The sequence below is a fragment of the Temnothorax longispinosus genome, chromosome 12 (genome assembly GCF_030848805.1).
Source record: "Temnothorax longispinosus isolate EJ_2023e chromosome 12, Tlon_JGU_v1, whole genome shotgun sequence".
NCBI classification, from domain to species: domain Eukaryota; kingdom Metazoa; phylum Arthropoda; class Insecta; order Hymenoptera; family Formicidae; genus Temnothorax; species Temnothorax longispinosus.
The window spans coordinates 5,732,707-5,751,887 of record NC_092369.1 but is presented as its reverse complement, the minus strand read 5'-3'; the positions used below and the strand labels follow the sequence as shown (position 1 = coordinate 5,751,887).

Sequence of the window (19,181 nt, the reverse complement as noted above, 5' to 3'; positions counted from 1 at the left end):
GCCGATAGTTACCTCGCGTGAATCGTAATTGCGAAATTTTCTACGGTACCTGGAAATGCTATAAACAAGCCAGCCCTAAGATTTTTCTCGTCACTTCCCGCGCGGACAAGTTGCTGATTATACACCACGCGTATGAAAATTTTTTAATTAATCTTTTATCGCCGTCAAGTTCGATATACGCCACGATGAATAAATATCGATTGCAGCAAACAGGTTTAGTAATTTCAAAACACGGCCGACGTTCGTAAATATTACTAATAAACGGATCATAAATTTTCTTCTCTTTTTCTGTGTATATCCATGTTGTTTTAATTTCACACTGGGACATTTTGGTCGTAAAACTATTATGTATCGATCAATAAACACCAGTCAATAAAAGACTGACAAATTATAATGTAATTTACAATTTCAGAATGTATTTTACATATTTTATTTTGTGTATCAACTTGCATGAAGCATGTATACGTGTGTATACTATTTATAAAACTCAAGAATAGTACAGTTAAATAAATTTTAATAACTACTTTGTTTTTTTTCGCAAGAATGACATTTTATAGCCATAATAATTTATTTTGCTTAAATCAGCATTATGATTCTTGCTTAATTAATCCTGAAACAAATTCTTTTTTTTTATCTACTTTCAGAGCGACGAGAGGAAGGTAGTGATTGCGGTAGTGAAGTGAAACAGGAACCGGACAACGATCCAGAACCGGAAGCCGAGGCCGAGAATGACCAAGAAGAAATTACGTGCCTATACTGTACGTATCAGCCGACGTCGCGGGAAGAATTACGACAGCATTTGCAAGTGGCTCACGTTCAAGATATTGAGGAGAAAACTGAAACGGTGAAGGAAGAGCCGGCGACGGAATTGTTATGCCCGTTGTGCCAAGATAGTTTCAAGGAACGTCCCGCCCTGGAAAAGCACGTGATGCAAATTCACTCCGTTAATACCGACGGTCTGCAAAGGCTACTGTTATTGGTGGATCAGAGCCACTGGCTAAACAATAATCGGAATACCTCGACGCCGGCTGTAACGACCGTAACGACGCCGACGTCGCCCACGACAACGACGAAGACCCACCAGGAAGAAGAGATGAGTGAACGAGGTGATAGTGACGAGATCGAGTTAGCCAGGTGTAACAAGTGCGACCGAGTTTGGCGTTCGATTGAAGAATTTCGGCAACATCATTGTCGGGAAGCTCATCCGACCGCCACGCCTACCTTGGCGGTTAGCGAGAAACATGTTTATAAATATCGGTGCGTACAGTGTAGTCTCGCGTTCAAAACCTTAGAGAAACTTCAACAACACTCGCAGTATCACGCTATTAGAGATGCAACTAAATGTGCCCTGTGCGGACGGTCTTTTCGTTCAGTCCAAGCGCTTCAGAGACATCTGGAATCTGTCCACGAACTCCACGAAGACGAGATGGCTCAGTATAAACAGAGCTTGCTCCACGCGCATCCCCTTCTTCAGGCAATAACGGAGGAAACGTTGAAGAGACAAGCCGGTCTGGCAAGCGAGCTGCATGTGGAAGATGACGCTGGTAGAGGTGACGAGGAGGAAAGTGATGCCAGTGATTCGTCTCCATTGCAGAAGGAACAACGACTGCTAGAGGATTATCTAAACAGTCAAACGATCGCTGAGGATTCCTATCAAGATCCGAGTCGAAAATTCAAGTGTCACCGATGCAAGGTAGCTTTCACGCGTCAAAGCTATCTGACTGGCCACAACAAGACTTTGCTGCATCGTAAAGGTGAAAAAATGTCTTATCCCATGGAAAAATATTTAGATCCTAATAGACCATATAAATGCGACGTTTGTAAAGAGAGCTTCACGCAGAAGAACATCCTTCTGGTACATTACAACAGCGTAAGTCATTTACATAAATTGAAACGAGCAATGCAGGAGCAAGGCAATAACAACACATTGATCTCGGTGGTACCTCCAGCTAGCCCGACTGAATCGCCCGATTCTCAGCAAGATCAAGACAAGAAACCGTACAAATGCAATATCTGTAAGGTCGCTTACAGCCAAGGCAGCACTTTGGACATCCATATGAGAAGTGTTCTTCATCAAACGCGTGCCAGTAAACTGCAAGATCTTGCAGCCAGTGGCCAGTTAGATCTCGGTCGACCATTGATTGAACAACCACCGCTAAGTCCGAATAGTCCACCTGCCAACACAAACACGGGCAATACAGGAGGAATGGCTTCCTGTTCGCGCTGCAATAGTGTGTTCGTCAATCAGGATCAGCTCGCGGCACATCAGCAGCTATGCAACATTTTGAATAACCCGGCATTGGCATTATTTCAACAATTTGCTGTATCACAGCAATTAGCTTCGTCCGCGCCGTCTAAGACGCCACCTCCTACATCTACGACACCAGGGCCGCAACACATGCAATCAGCTACGCAACATTCGCAGACTACGCAGGATATTCTCTCCCAGCCACGACACAAGACCTCGCAGATGTATAAGCATTTATTAGAAAGTTTTGGCTTCGATCTCGTCATGCAGTTCAATGAGAATCACCAAAGACGACAGCGCAAAGAGGAAGAAGCCGCCGCCGCCCTTCAAGCGCAGCAAGAGCAACAAAAGCAGGAACAACAGAAGCAAGCTCTCGCAGCTCAAGCCATGCAGGAAAAAGAAGAAGAAACCGAAGAAACTCATATGGATGACGATGTGATACCCGAACTTACGCGGAGCACCTGTCAACACTGCAACAAAGAATTCAGCAGCGTTTGGGTTCTGAAGGCACATTGTGAGGAGGTTCATCGCGACCTCGTACCGCGCGAATTTCTCGAGAAGTACGCTCAACAGTTCAAGTGCGAGTACGAAAAGAAAAGTGTCGTGGTGACTGTTGCGACGTCTTCGTCAACCACCACGGCGCCAAGAAGTTCTACGCCCGCCGCCGCACAACCTCAAGATCTCAGTGCTGATAAAGAATCTCGTGAAAAGGAGAAGGAAGAAAATCCCGAGAACAAAGAATGTATTAGCCGAACACCAGAAGCTACATCTACCACTCCAGCGACCACCCCGGCGTTGAGCAACACGCCAGTTTCGAGTACAGATTCAACGACGCCGACTGTGCTATCTACCAATCCTCATCATATTCCACAACAGTCGCAACAGCAGCAGCAGCAGCAACAATTACAGCAACAACAACAGCAGCAGCAGCAGCAGCAACAACAACAGCAAGCTCAACTTTCATTTGCGCAACAAATGACCGAAATGCAAGCTGCTCTAAATGCTGCAATGGCTGCATCGCAATTGCAACAGTTACAACAATATCCAGGATTGATGATGGGAATGATGGGATTACCATTGGGATTAAACGTGCCCGCTTTAGCTGCCATGAATCTGCAACCACCTCTAGTGCCAATGATGCTACCGCCACCACCGTATGATGGTGCCACTACTGCATATCCACCGATTAACCAAGCAGATCTTCTTGCCAAGCAGCATCTTGCTATTCAACAGCAGCAAGCGGCGGCGGCAGCGGTAAGTAAAACGCCTGTGTCACAATTTTAACTTAATTTATTTATTTATTATCTATTTACTCATTGATAAAAACGAGCTTTTGATAAGAAATGCAAGTGAAATTATAAGAATATCGAACGTGACAGAAGTAATACAAAATAGTGTTGATATGTAAATAACATATTAATAGCCAATAATCACGGTGAGAGATAAAATCAAGACAAAAATTAGGATAAATTAAAAGAAAGTTTAAATTTGTCTTGATTTGTTTATACGCGGAAGACAAGTTGAGAAAATTATCTAATTATTTCATTATTTATTTATGTGTAAACAGGATTCAGAGACGTATAGCGGGATTTATCAATCGTCGAATGTCAATCGTGTTAATTAGCGGGAGATTTTTTTTATTTTTCAGGCAAATGCAGCTGCATCGCAGAAACGAGCGCGCACACGTATCACGGATGAGCAGCTAAAAATACTACGGGCACATTTCGATATTAATAATTCTCCTGGCGAAGAACAAATCCTAGAAATGGCCAGTCAGAGCGGTCTACCACCTAAAGTCATAAAACATTGGTTCCGAAATACGTTATTTAAAGAACGGCAGCGTAACAAAGATAGCCCTTATAATTTTAATAATCCGCCAAGTACTACCCTAAATATCGAAGAATACGAGAAAACCGGTGAGGCGAAGGTAACACCGTTAAATTCAAGTGTGTCCGGTAGCAGTTCCTCTGACGATAAAAGTCCAAATAAGCAAGCCACGCCTCCACCATCTATGCAAAACACCAGCGCGTCTCAATCTACCGAGATTAAGCAGGAAACACTCGAACAGTCGCACTGTCAACAACAGCAGCAAGCTGCGCATCAAGATGAGCAGCATCACTCGCCCGGCAGCTCGGGTGGACAACAATCGCGACCGCATTCACCCGCGCTTAGTATGAGTTCTGTATTCTCAGCTATTCATCACGACATTTCTTCCCACCCTCCGTCGACTACGAACGCCCCGAGTACTCCGATGTTACCACCGAAATTGGCTTCTCAGAACTTTGCCAATCCATCTCCGGGAACCGGTAGCGTAGTGCCGAGCGCGATTACCGCAATAGCGCTCACCCCGCAGAGATCTCTGAGCCCAGGTCGCGGACCGGCTGACTACTTTGGTGGTAACAGTAACGGCAGTAACACCTCCGGCGGTAGCTCTGGCAAACGGGCCAATCGCACGAGATTCACCGATTATCAGATAAAAGTACTTCAGGAATTCTTCGAGAACAACGCCTATCCAAAGGATGACGACTTGGAGTATCTAAGCAAACTCCTCGGTTTAAGTCCGCGCGTGATCGTGGTGTGGTTTCAGAATGCTAGACAGAAGGCACGTAAGGTCTACGAAAATCAACCTGCCACCGAACCCGTGACACCGGGTGGACGTGAAAGCGACGACGGATCCGGTAGATTTCAGAGAACCCCAGGCTTGAATTATCAGTGCAAAAAGTGCCTGCTGGTATTTCAAAGATATTACGAGCTTATACGCCATCAGAAGACCCATTGTTTTAAAGAGGAGGACGCCAAGAGGAGCGCGCAAGCGCAAGCTGCGGCGGCTCAGGTCGCCGCGGTTCTCAGTTCCGAGGACAGTAACAGCAGCTCTACAACGACTACAAACAATACGATAGCTAACAATATGTCAACCGCGCCCGCCCTTACCGAACAGTTGCAGCAACCATTGAGCACCGCCACGTCACCTCATCAGCATCAACAGCAAACCCTGTCTCAGACGCACCAACAGTCGCAACAGCAACAACAGCAGCAGCAACAGCAGCAGCAACAGCAGCAGTCGCAAACCGAGTCGAAGGAAGGCAGTTTTCAATGTGATAAATGCAACCTGATGTTCGGTCGATTCGAACTTTGGCGCGAACATCAGCTAATACATATCATGAACCCGACCTTGTTCCCTTCGGCGTACCCACCTGACTCACCCTTTGGAATCTTGCAGCAACAAGCACTTACTGCTAACCAGAGCTCTGGAGTTGCATCGGACAGTCCACATTCACTCATCAGCATGATGCAGAAGAGGAAGTTCGAGGATCCCGAGGAGGGAACGGGCAGCGATAATCGTTCGAATTCGGAACACAGTGAGCAACCTAAAGATAAGCGTTTACGTACCACAATACTTCCGGAACAGTTAGACTATCTCTATCAGAAATATCAGATCGAGTCTAATCCATCGAGAAAAATGCTGGAGACGATCGCCCGCGAGGTCGGCTTGAAGAAGCGTGTAGTGCAGGTGTGGTTCCAAAACACGCGTGCCCGCGAACGCAAGGGCCAATTTCGCGCCCACAGTCAAGTTATCAATAAGCGCTGTCCATTCTGCCCGGCGCTATTCAAAGTAAAATCTGCTTTAGAATCTCACCTTAGCAGCAAACACGCCGATCAGGTGGCTCGCGGCGAAGTGAACATCGACAACATCCCGGACGAAGAGCTCTCGATGGAATCTGTTCCTTCCAATTCTAGCACTCCTCACATGATGCCGCCGTTGTTTCCGCCTATCAACAACAGCGACATGGAGGCATCTTTTAAATCCTTGAAATATTATGAGGAAATAAAGCGATACTTCAGCGACATACAGGCACACAACAGTAACGGAAAACAAGAAACGGCAAATCATCAAGCCAGCGGAAACAGCGGCGAGTCACCGTTAGATCTGAGCAAACCAGTCGATCTCAGTCGGCCAATGAAACTGTGTTTGAGCAACTTTAGCAGTCTTCTCGAGGAGCAACACGGCACCCACTTCCGTGGCAGCAGCGATTGCGGACCTTTGACTGACCTATCCGAACGTAGCATCTGCGATGACGACAGCATGAGCGAAACCACCGAGTTTTTGGATGATGAGAGCGGTCCAGCAAGTCCAGCCTCGAGCACACAGAGCTCAAGACAAGGGCCCGCCAGCGCAAATACCGGGAACACGTCCGGAACGCCAGTAACCGGTGGACAATCCGGCGGCAATACCAGCCAATCCGGCGGCAAACGATATCGCACGCAGATGTCGGCTACTCAGGTGAAGGTGATGAAGTCGCTCTTCTCGGACTACAAAACACCGACGATGGCCGAATGCGAGATGCTCGGCCGTGAGATCGGCCTTCCGAAACGGGTGGTCCAGGTGAGCATCGATAATCCTCATGCGAGCCGATCCCGAGCTCGTAATAACCATTAATATCCACAAGAAGATCATTCTTTGGACATGAGTGCGTTTAATCCACGAGCTTACGGAGACTAATGGAGACGAGTTACAGGTGTGGTTCCAGAATGCCCGCGCTAAGGAGAAGAAGGCCAGGTTAGCGGCTGGTTTGCCGGCCGAAGGCTCAGCCGTTCAACCGCATCGCGGCCCGACCGGACCAGACGAGTGCAGACTGTGCTCTGTACGCTACTCGGCCAAGACGCCGCTGCAGGAGCATGTCTTCTCGCGGCGGCACATCGAGTCGGTGCGCGTCGCCGTCGAGGAGGGCAGTTTGGTGCCGCCGACTCCTGGGGCACCGATCGTACCCAGCGGCAGCGGTGCCGCCGGCGTGCCCGGTATCGGCAATTCGCCGGTCATCACCACGGCCAGTCAACAAGTCAATCAGCAGCAACAACAGCAGTCGGATGAAAACATGATGTACGGATCCGTGTTTCTTCATCCCACGGCAATGTTCCAGTCACAGCAACAGCAGCAGCAGCATCCCGCCACCGCTGCGGCCAGTGCAACTAATACTACGGCCGGTGAGTGTCTGGCTGACTTAAACGACTAAACGATCGTACGACGTCAATTCGAAATTCGTACTGATTTAATGCCATGAATATGTAATGTATATTAATATATATATTAATATATGTATACATATATATATATATATATATAATGTATTATATATACATATACGTGCATATATGTATATGCATGTACGTTTCATATTGCTATTATATATAATGATGTTAAATATATCATTATATATTATACTGGTGCATAACATATAACACACAATATATATATACATGTATATATATTACATATTATTATATGCATATTTATTTATTCTCATAAATGTATTTATATATTTACATGGTGGGATTTTCTAGACAGTTTGTTTTACTCGACGCATTATACTAATGAGAAGATTTTTATTTCGGCTTTTTTTTCTTGATTTTTCTTACTAGTCGATGAGAATCTTACAGCATTAAAATTGATGCTGGACCAAGGAATTTCGAACTTGTCGGCGTAAAGTCGTTTATAAATATGTAGTATATTGCGACAATTCTCTATTGTTGCAATAATTTTATATTGTTGTGTATTGCGACAGTTTAATATTTTTGATGAAATTGATGTGTGATATCATGGGAGCTACAATTAAATAATCATTATGGAAGTAAAAATAATAAAGTTCAATTCGTCAATTATACGGATATCGATATAGGAAATTACGAGAGATATACTAAAGTATTGAAAAATATACTTTACCAATTGTTGTCGAAAACAATGAACATTTCTACTAAACTTTACATACTATATATATATAATATATATATGTATGTATAGAGAACATATCTAAATAATATATCTAGAGGTAGGAAATACTCTCTAAAAGTTCCTATCAGGAATATATTTAGTATAAGAGTGATTGAGAAAATGTAGAAATAGTACGAAAGAACGAATGGATGAATGAGAGAATGAAAAAGAAAAGATGAAGGACGCGTATATTTCAAAAAAGTTTCTAAACTACATGACGATGCAAGTTCAATAAGTGATTAATAATTTAATAAAGCCTGTTAAATCTGTACATATACAGTTAAAGACTCAGATATAAGAATTCTATTATTATATTTTGTATTAAAAGTTTAGTGATATTTACAACTTATTAGATCTAGCTAATTACTCTTCTAAGCGTCTCATTGACATTGTTCTCCTATCGCCCTCGTTATCGTCGTCATTATTTGCGAAGCCATTCCAACATCTTGGACGCCCTTCACGGATTTCACACTCGCCTCGTGTTTATAACTTTTATTGTAAATACTTCCATATAAGTCTCCCCCAACAAATCGAACCCGAAATCCGGATAGGGCTCTTCCTCGCAACTAGCCTCTATTCAAGTACGCGTAAACACGACGATACTAATTCTACGTACTGTAGCGCCTTATCTGCCATTAACGAGGACGTAATATAGGTACGATATCGGGAACGATACCGATTATTACTATGCGATTTATTATTAATTATTATTTTCTTTTATATTAGTTATTTATGAATCTTCTTTGTGATGGTCACGCTCTCGTCTGCCTACACGTTTTTTTTTTCCTTTGATTGGAACCGGATATCTCTCGAGTTTGAGCAGCTGGCGATACACACAATGTCCGTTTATTTCTTTTTCGAATTTATTTTATTTTACACTCGTATCCGTGGCTGACGAGGGTGTGGCTTTGCTTGTCGCTTACTTTTCCTACATTCATTTATGCGGTATTATGTATCACTGATAGAATGCATCCGAAACAATGTTATGTATGTCGATCAATACATTATTTTCCTACCATTCTTATGTATATATTTTATTATTATTATTATTATTATTATTATCGCATTATTTAACAATTCATATTCTTGATCATTTTATTAGTATTGATTAATATTATGTTAATAATATTATACGTTACACTGCGTTTATTTCCGTTCTAGTCTAAAATAAAAATTACAAACAGGTCATTTACTTTTTTGTTTCTTTCTTGTTTCAATTTTTATGTTCCATCCTGACTATCCTTATCCTGCCATCACAAGGAGCCATCACGACGGTTGCATCAGAAACATTTTGGTAAGTCGCGATTGCTACGAATCTTATCATTTCACTAATCATTGCGAATGAATCAAAATAAATAATACTGAATCAAAATTAATGCTATACAAAATTTCGACTATCTGTGTGGGAGTCTGAGAGATAGATAAGCTTTATCTTTGCATCTCGGTAAAAAATTGATGTATGCCTAGGTATTTGTAAAGGCGGATATATGTACTTTTACATGCTCGGTGGTCTCATAAATTTCATAATTGAGATAAATCATATTACAGACGCGACGTTACGCATAATTATGGTGTGAGGTTTTACGCCATATAATTCGTTACAATATTGGCTTTTAGGATTTTTTATCTTGGATCGACATACATGGCACTATAGCCACTAACCAAGCCTGTAACCACGATCGCATGATGAGATCATAAGTCAAGTTAGTAGTTACAAACACTGGGAGACTAACTCACATCCGCTTAATGAATTAGAAATGACGAGGAAACGTTAAGGTGACGTGCTGGCTCGAGACTTGTGCTCATCATTTACCATGTTTCGATGTCCCATAAATTATTTTTGTTCAACGCAAAATCCTTTCTGTTATTCATAGTATGTAAGAGGCAATAAAATCTACTCTGTTTATAATCATGAATCTAAAGCGTTGTAAAAAAAGGGTTTTTATTTGCTAAAACTTTGCATGAAATTAGAATTCTTGAAACTTTTTTTGTTACATATTTGGAACTTTGATGTTTATTTTATTTTATTTTTATTTTATTTTATTTTTATTTAAATATTTTTATATAGATGTGTGAATTGGTAAATCCATAAACTTTCGACCAAATTAGGACTAGACCTACCCAGACATTTATGATTCAAGTGTACTTCACGAAATTATTTATTTCTATTACTATAGATATATCGTAGTTATTAAACTCGTCCAGATTTTTATAACAATTCGGCATAAGAAAAAATCTGCGTAAAATTAGTAAATGCATTTCTAAAAATCGAGTGATCCTTGAATATAATTAGAGACTTCTTAATTTTTTAGCTTTTTAGGTTTAAACGAATCAAGTTTTCTGTACATTACAATTTGCAATAAACATCGCAGGGATACTCGATGGAGGAGATCGTTAAAATTACCGGATAACTTCGTGATCGGTCAGAAATTTGATACGCGCGTCCACGTTGCTTCGGCAAAAAGCTCGGATATTAATTAGTCGCGGTGCTTTTTCAAAGCGTCTTAGGCGCGACACAAAAGCGACGTAGATATACGCGGCATCAAGCGAAGAGACGAAGGATCGCATGAACCATTGTGCGCGTGGTCATGGTCGTTCATCGACAGTCCACCTCGACATTACCGCGGCTGCTTCGATAAAATTCCCCAAACGACGCGATTGCCGCGTTGAATAGAACGAGACATGTGGAAAAAAGGGAACAATAGGCTCCGATATTCGCTGGGAAAATTGATTTTCTAGTGATGGAACGCTGTCGGCGCTTTTGAGTCGCATTGTCTCGCGCATTGAAGGCTCCGCGCGTTCAATTGAATTCCCCCTCGTTATAAAGTTGTTGCTGTTATAACCGCGAGACAAGATGGGAGACTTTGTACTTTACTTAATATTTCGTAATTTGTTTTCTCTAATAGAAGAGACTCGAGCACGCTTAAATATTCACCTATGGGCAAACAAATTACGTCGGTAGGTGACACAAGATTTAATTCATTAATATACAGAACGTCGCGCGCGCGCCGGGCAAAAACAGTTTTCGAGTGATTTCTATTTCCATTATTTATGCACGGTTCCTGCAGAATACTGCGTGAAGAGGCCCGACCGAATCTCTTATACATTCCATAGTTATACACACGACATCCCGAAAGCGCTCCGAAGAATAAAGGCAAGAAAATCTATACGCCGAGCTGGCATTGAAATCCCATGCTAATGCTGAGTACACAGCGAGCGGAGCGAGCAAACGTCCCGTCGTGTCGCGGCACGTGTCACATCGACACTTCCGTATATACACCTATGTCTAAACATTCACTCTCGAGTTCTTCGATCCGAGTTTCGGCGCGGCGGAAAGAAGAAGAAAAAGAAGGAGTAGGGGGGGAGGGGGACTTGACACAGGGAATTCATCGGGCCTCAACCCTTCCGGTCGCGTCTCGTGGCGGGGCCACGTGTCGCTTTCGGAGGACAGCAGGCGCGAGGTGTGCGCACACGCGTCACTCCGTCAAAACCTTATGCTAATGCCGGTCGACTCGCGGGATTGCCCGCGGCACGAAACAACCGCGTCGTCGCCGGCACACGTTTCGTAGCACCGACGGCGTAGCGGCGACGACGGCGGCGGCGGAACGATTATACGCGCGATTCGTGAAATTATGCAAAGTACACGGCGAGGAAACTCTTGCTCCTCCTCGTCGTGGCTCGCGTGCTTCTTCGCCCGACGGTTCTCGAGGGGTGCGCGAACGACGCGCACGATAGGCACGTGCGTGGCGCCGCGTTTGCAGCGGAAATGCAAATGGTAACTTCTCTCATAGGGTTGAACTGTGGTGTTCCTCTTTGTCCCGAGCGGGAGGACGCGTTGCGTGCGACGCGCCGCGCCGGGGTGCACCGGCGGTGAATATTGAGTCGTCCAGCAATCTGAGATTATCCCTCCCGACCGCGCATCTGCGTGAAATCGCACTACTTTTTCTACTCGTTTCTCTCGAGGGACGGTCGGACTCGAAGCGTTTATAAGAAATGTTACGCTATTCTAGGTCTCAATCATAGATTCAAACTTGTATCCTAAACAGCGAACTAATAAGTATCGCCTAATCAGATATTTATTGATTAAAAATATACGAGAAACACGTTCAGTAAAATATGAAAATCTTGTAAATCTTTTTTCGAAAATCTATAAATAAAAAAGTTTGAGGAAATTGAGATATGCTCTGTATATATCTGTCGATAATATACATACTCTTCAATATAACATACAAAAATGTATGCTTAATTGATTCGTAGTAGAGATCATATTAATAACGAAATGTTACGCGATAAAGAAATCTTCTGCGAGTAAAAAGACTTAGACTCTGGCTTAGAATTATAAATGTGTCCCGTATTGAACATGTTTTAGCCTTAGAATTACTTTATCTTCATTATTATGTCTCAGCTTCCTCGTAGATCAGGATCATGTCAGCTTTATCTCGGCAGTCGATGCCAACGTTTGCTAAATGACTTTATGACTCTCGATAAAAATTTCACATTAATAGAGGACATTCTAGCCTTGCAGAAAAGCATCGATTTAATATGCTAGCATCCTGGTATGTATGTTGAAAGATTAATTGATGGCTCAATCATCCGCTAAACAAGGTGTAACGATGTAGCCAGTGTAATTTCATTAACTGCTGCTATTCCATATATTCATTGACGTTCTTTATAACTTGCTTTTGCCATTAAAGCACTAAATCATCGCCATTTTACGCCTACATCGAAATAACACATTCCGCTTGCTATGCCCGTTTCAAAGGTGCTCAATAATCAAGGCAAGATCATTATGTAGGCCAAAGAATTCGAGAGAATGAAACGTGTCCTTTTGTGAGTAGGAGTAGGGGCCACCAGATAGGAATTAGCATGCCGCGATGCGAATCGTCCTTTTTCCCCCCGACGTCAGGTATATCCTCGCGGCCTTCGTGTATTCGCCTTTAATCCCTTTGAATTCGGCGAGTGGGACCGCGCTCTTTCTCTCTAGGCTTTCGGCTAACTTTGAGACCGCGTTGTGGCGAGGGAGGACCACGAAATCGGTTTCCTCTCACCTTTCGCCCGCGCCTGTCTCCTCGGTGTCCTGTCCCAGGCCATATGTTACCCGATCCATGGCCTAGCTATTAATTATATCGATCTATATAGGCTGTGCGCGCGTAGTTAACGACGGCAGCGCGCGAACCAGACCCAGTGACGCTTTATGGTCGTTTTCTTACCCCCCTTTACTGACCCCCCTCGCGTTCTCTTTCTTTTTCTCTCTCTCTCTCTCTCTCTTCCATTCTGCTCCTCTCTCCGACGGCGAAGTGAGAACCTAAAAAAGCCGGAGCTTCACGCATTGCGCAGAAATACATAAAACCCGACCGAAGGCATAAATCATTAGGGCCGATGTAGAGAAACTATTACGTGACTCATGCTTGGGGATCCAGAGAAGCGAAGGGGAAGGAGAAAAGGAGATAGCGTGGATTATATGAAAAAAAAAAAATGTTTGAAGGGTAGCGGTGCGCTTCCTAGGGGTATACCTAACCGTCAGTGAAGCTCCAGTTAGCAGATTATTCAAGTCGTTTCAACGAGATTTCTACTGATCTTTAGTTACAGCCTTAATCGAATTACAGATCGCTTTGATGTGATTTTCTTTCGATCAATACTACATTTCGAAAAGAAATTAAGATTTAAAAAAACAGTTTTAGAATCTTTAAAATAATCTTTGAAAATATTAATCATTTAATTTTGATTTATGGCAATAAATTTCTAAGAAAACTTATGAGGCACTTATCTCCTGCAACGCGCACGTTGTCATGATAATTTTTAATCAATTAATTAGGTTTTTGCAATGTATAATCAACTTAGATCACTGTTTACCCGACTCGTCGTTCATAGAAAAATATATGGACAAGCTCGGGTAAAAAGGTTCATGACTTTCGTTTTCCTCTGTACCGCGTGTACGCTGCAGCGGTTGCGTCATCCGGGGAAAGAGGAGGATCGTTCGTAGACGCCGTAAAGTATCGATTCGCTCTCATACACGGCAGAAGTGAGTCCGGCGCAGCCGGGGACCGTCAGCACGTCACTTTCTCCGCGAACGGGCGCTACGTAGCAGGCGGTAGAGATGCCTCCGAAGGTTTCTTCGGACCCTCGATGCTGCGCGCGGACTTCACCGAAAGCGGACGACGAGGCGTCCGCTGGGAGAGGAGCCCGGCGTGGAACGAGAGTCACGAGATAACCGCTCGATGGATAATCTAGTAAAAGTAGCGAGGAGTGCGCGGGGCTCTCCTCCCTCCTCCGATGTTTGTCGAAGGCGCTACTGGAATCCGGCAAAAAACTCGTCGGTCGGCTACCGGCCATTCTAATGCTTCGCTATAATGTGCCACGTTATTTCCAACCGTCCAGCCACGCCGATCCCGCCAGTAGAGGCATCCTCATGACGCGCTACCTTCGGCCCACATATCATCACCTCGTTTCGGCCACGATTGAAGAAACGACCGACGCGTTCGCGAAGCATGATCACGTTCGCGTACGTACGCGATAGATTTCTCAAGTGAATCTTAAAAATCTTAAATAGTTGCAGTGATAATTAATGATCAAGATAAGGTTTTGATGATCAGAAGATTTCCGTTTTCATTTTTAATGAAAAAAAGATATCAATTGGGATTTCTGTTTGTTAATGAATTCGGATGTCGTTGTAGAGTGCATTGAAGCAAATCGCTCGTGGTGAGTAAAAAATTGAACGTTTATTATTTCAAACTGTCAAGTCGACGACACGAAAAAGGTCGCATTTTAAGCCCATAAATTTTCGGATCTATCGGTTACGCGAGCGACGCCGGATTTTGCTGAAAAATACGAACGTAATTGTGCGTCGGGGATGCGGCGACGACCGAATTGTTACGAGCCGAGTGCGCGAGAACGACGCCGACGGTGCCATAAACTCCGCGAAGGTAACATGGCACGACGAGTTATGGCAATGATGCTGGGAGTTCCACGCATGACTCGGCACGAGGCAAGTATCCTCGCGGGCCTTGGGGCCAGAGTCAAAAAAGAGGCCCCCGGTCGTTTAGTGTCTCGATGCGCACCGCTCGCTACGCCTCGCAAAAACGATCGATCGCTAATTACTAGAAACCGTCCTGATCCTTGATATGTGAAAGCCGATTATATAAAGACGATCTCAAATATACTTAGTAAATCAGAAAGTTAACGGTATCCGGAGGCCTGAGAGTGAATCAGCATGGAAATGACACGACGAAACATATTTGCGCGTTCGCAAAAATGAATGGCTGGTTATATTTACATTTTCAATTGGATTAGCCTTCTCTCTTCCTAATTTGAAGAGTGAATAATGTAGGCGTAATATTTTTTAACGGTTAAAATATTATATAGACGTCTTGAAAGTATAAGAAAAATCTTTGAATTTATTCATTCTCCATGATATGAGATTTATTAATATGTATTTCGTTTTGATTTAATGGTGAGTCGGATATCACCGACCGTATTAAACACATATTAAAGTCAAGATCTAATTCCCGCGTCTGGAAGACATATATCATTATATTGAAAATATCGCATGTATTTTTGGGAATTATCACTCGTAAATATTTAAATTGTCAATATATCCTACACCGCTCACGCAAAATTGAATTTCTCGGGCTTATACTATACACACATAACTCGTGGCCCATCATCCGTCATCATGAACTCTAAAAAGGACCTGATAGGCCAAGGTAAAGAGGCACACGTAGGGTCGGGTGATATAGCGTCGATGCCTGCCTTGATACCCGGGACCACTTCGCTGACGACCGCAGCTCGCGAACCCCGGGACTTACCGACAAACTTGTCGGCGGTGGCCGACGGTGGTTGATGTTGTTGTCTGAATTATACTCTGATTATACTGCGAGCGCACGGCGGGTATGATTAAACATTAAACAACGCCATTACGCCGGGGAGAGAGGAGCGGCGCGGCGAGCCGAGGCGCACGAGACGCAGAACGCAGAACGCCCGTGGTGGACGATGAGGAATAAGGTGGAGAAGGACGAGGGCGAGGGTGGAACAACGTGGAAAGGGCGAGAGAGATCCCCCTCGTCTTCCCCGGTTGACCGCGGCCGCTCGTGTCCTCCTACGAGTCGAGGATTAGCTTGTAATTCCTCGCGCGGCGCGCCGCGCCGCTGACTATCTTGCCGGGCTGGCTAGCTCTGCGGCTGGCTCGCCTAACCAGAAACAGGAATGCCAAGAAGCGTAATTAGCTATTCGCCCGCGAGAGGAGCCTATTTGCTTTACCGCATTCCACACCGCCATTCACGACGGGCGAAGCTGGTCCCGCCGCGTCGCGGAACGATCCTCATGGCGGGAGTTCTAACGAGAAGTTTGTAGACAAAGAGGTTCGTCTCCCGTCGTTTCGATGCCAAAAAAGATCAATTAGGAAGTATTTATTGGACGACAATGAAGTTTGACTAAAGTGCGACATTAATTAATTTCCTAGATAATTAATTTGACGATTACAATTTTTTTGCAATTCCGAGAGAGTAGGTCTTAATAAAAATTATTCAACACTACTTAATCGATTAAAAAGGAGAGTTATTAAGTGTATTAACTTACACTTGACTCGCTTAACTTTTTAATTATTAAATTTAATCAGTACTTTTACTTGAGATGAATGTGTCAAAAATCAAAAGAACTATTTCGCGTAATTTTATGAAGTTTGGCTGTTCGTCAGATACTTTGAACGCGTTCCTTACGAACTACGACATCCTCCTGCCTTGTACGATCGTGGAAATGCTATTTTCAAGTTATGACACGGAAGGAACGTCGGGCCTCGTCGTCGCGGGCCGTACGTGACGTCGGCACATAGTTGTTCGCCATTGCCCGCAGCTGTCTATACCGTAAATACGGTTAGTTACAGGCAGGCCTCGGTACCGCGTGACCGAGCGACGTGTATTACAAAATAACTTTGCGGACGATTTCAAACAGCCGCCCTTGTGCTTAACGCAAAGGGCGGCGCCGTCTCGAGGAGGGGCGAAAAGGGAAATCGTGACATTTCTAACAGCGAGAAAGGTACTTAACGGATCAGTTTCACTCGACGACGTTGCTCCATGAAGCACTAGTTGACGATCTCCCGCTTGGATATAGTGTCGGTTATTCTCTTAGTAATTCGTTCCTTACACTAGAGAGTCATGCAGTTATGAGTCGATTCCTCAATAGTCAGAAAATAGAGTATTCTGATATTTATGAATACCATCAGAGATAATTATTACTAAGACGTTGGTCTTCATAAAAAGATGTGATTTAATTTCTGTGCATTGTTATATTATATTATTTTATAAATAAGAGTTTCCCTGCTCTCTTCTTGATTTAAAGTTCATTAATTTCAATGAAATTCCGTTCTAAATACTAATTATTAATACAGAGTTTATTATCTAAGATATTAATGCAATTCGGTGTAAGCAATATATTTTAAGACGGTTTACGAAAATCGAACGTAAACGATCGCGATCACTATTCTTCTCATTTTGTCGCGAGAGCCGGCTGTGCACCATTTAGTTGCCAACAATTTTCAACTGCTTTTCCGTCGACCGTGTCTTTTCCTGCGACGAGAAACCTAACGATCCGCCGTGCTGTCGTCCTAACTCGCTTATAATAACTCCACAGGCCGGTAATGACGATCTGGTCGCCGCGCATTATTGTTTCTGCGGCAGGTTGCCCGCACGTTCGTCTCGACAATTATTTGGATAATTCACCGCCGCCATTATTACGATACCGACGTGACACAAGTCCGTAAATTATACGTTACGACCCAGAAAAAAAATGAACGCAGTGCTTCGGCACACCTCATCAAGAAAGAAATATCCAAATTTTTAATCTTTTCCTTGAATATTAATAAGAAATAATTTAATAATTAGCCAAGTAATTATTAAATAGCAAAAGAAAAGGTAGTTATATCTTTATATTGTAATAAAGTGATTTGCTGAGGGAAAGTCGAATCCACGGTTGGAAGAAAACTCGATTATCTCTGGAACACGTTATTATAATTTCTTTTGCAGACAGTCAGTTATTAACAGTTACACGGGGTGAAGTAATATGAATCATTGCATCAAAATGCATGCGAGACCAAGCACAAGAGAGTCTCAGAAATATGCTTCTTTTCACGCCAGGACCGTAGAAAGAAATCTTTTTTGGACATAAGTCATTCGCTAGACAGAAGAAAGGAATTAAAGATGGCTGTGATTGCCGTTGGATGGCGGCCAGAGACGCCAGACGTAACTAAGTTTTTCGAGCTTCCCGTCGATAGGAGATTCGAAGGCAGGGTACGGGAGGAGGGGTGGGGGAGGGCCTCCGTATATTAGGAATTCATATCTCCGTTGGGGGCTGGAGGGGGAGGGAGGGATGGGTGGAGAAGTCGAGGTTTCTCAAGTGTGATCAATACGGACTCATTCTTACCAACAGCGATACTCAACCATAAGAAAGAAGGGAGCTTTTAGATATGAAAGTTGCGTGTTATTCGATAAATAAGCCGAGGGTCGGCGATCCGACGAAACCAAGTTCTTCTCGAGGTTGACAGATTAGCTTGGCAAGGTTGTGACACTCTTATCAAACAACGAATTATTACCCGACGCTAACGATGAAGCCTGAGATGTTTTATAGCCGGTATTAATAACCGTTATTTAACGATCAATCATTTCGACGACACTTCACTGATGACCGGTTTTACGTCGGTTGACTTCAATCTTAACTTTAACTAATCTCTCTTTCCTCTTGTCTTCCTGTTCTAGACATTAGAGACGGAAGACACAAACGTGTTTCAATCCACCTGAATTAAGTTAAAATTATATTTCACGCGGGCATTCCGTAGAATTGATCAGACTATTATAGGAATTAATCAACTTTTGTTATCTTCGTAACAACGGTGCGCTTAATCGCGAAGACATGAGAACCGTTAAGATATTTGTCGCGTAACTTGAGGATTTTCCGGTCTTCCGCGGATAAACGAAATCGGAGTGAAACGGGTTTGTAGACATACATTAATAACCCGGAGATACGTATCTCGCGCACCCCACCCTGAGGGATAGAGAAGAAATACATCCCCCATATAAATGTAGACGCGGAGGATTGTACGGGGCTTGTTAAGGAAAATAGAAAATATTCTCGTATCAATCCTTTCTGCTTATTGCGAAAGTATCAGGTTTCCAATTT

At 43.5% G+C, this 19,181-nt stretch overlaps 1 protein-coding gene across 7 annotated transcripts in view; it reads left to right on the top strand.

The window, feature by feature from the left end:
• The window catches only part of Zfh2 (Zn finger homeodomain 2), a 292,674-nt gene that overhangs the window by 203,345 nt on the left and 70,148 nt on the right, over nt 1-19,181 (top strand). For all 7 annotated transcript variants that reach the window (XM_071795756.1, XM_071795755.1, XM_071795758.1 and 4 more), the window contains 3 exons: nt 645-3,502; nt 3,897-6,632; nt 6,766-7,231. In XM_071795756.1, the coding sequence (XP_071651857.1) occupies nt 645-3,502; nt 3,897-6,632; nt 6,766-7,231 (6,060 nt within the window). The remainder of the gene's footprint in view (nt 1-644; nt 3,503-3,896; nt 6,633-6,765; nt 7,232-19,181) is intronic.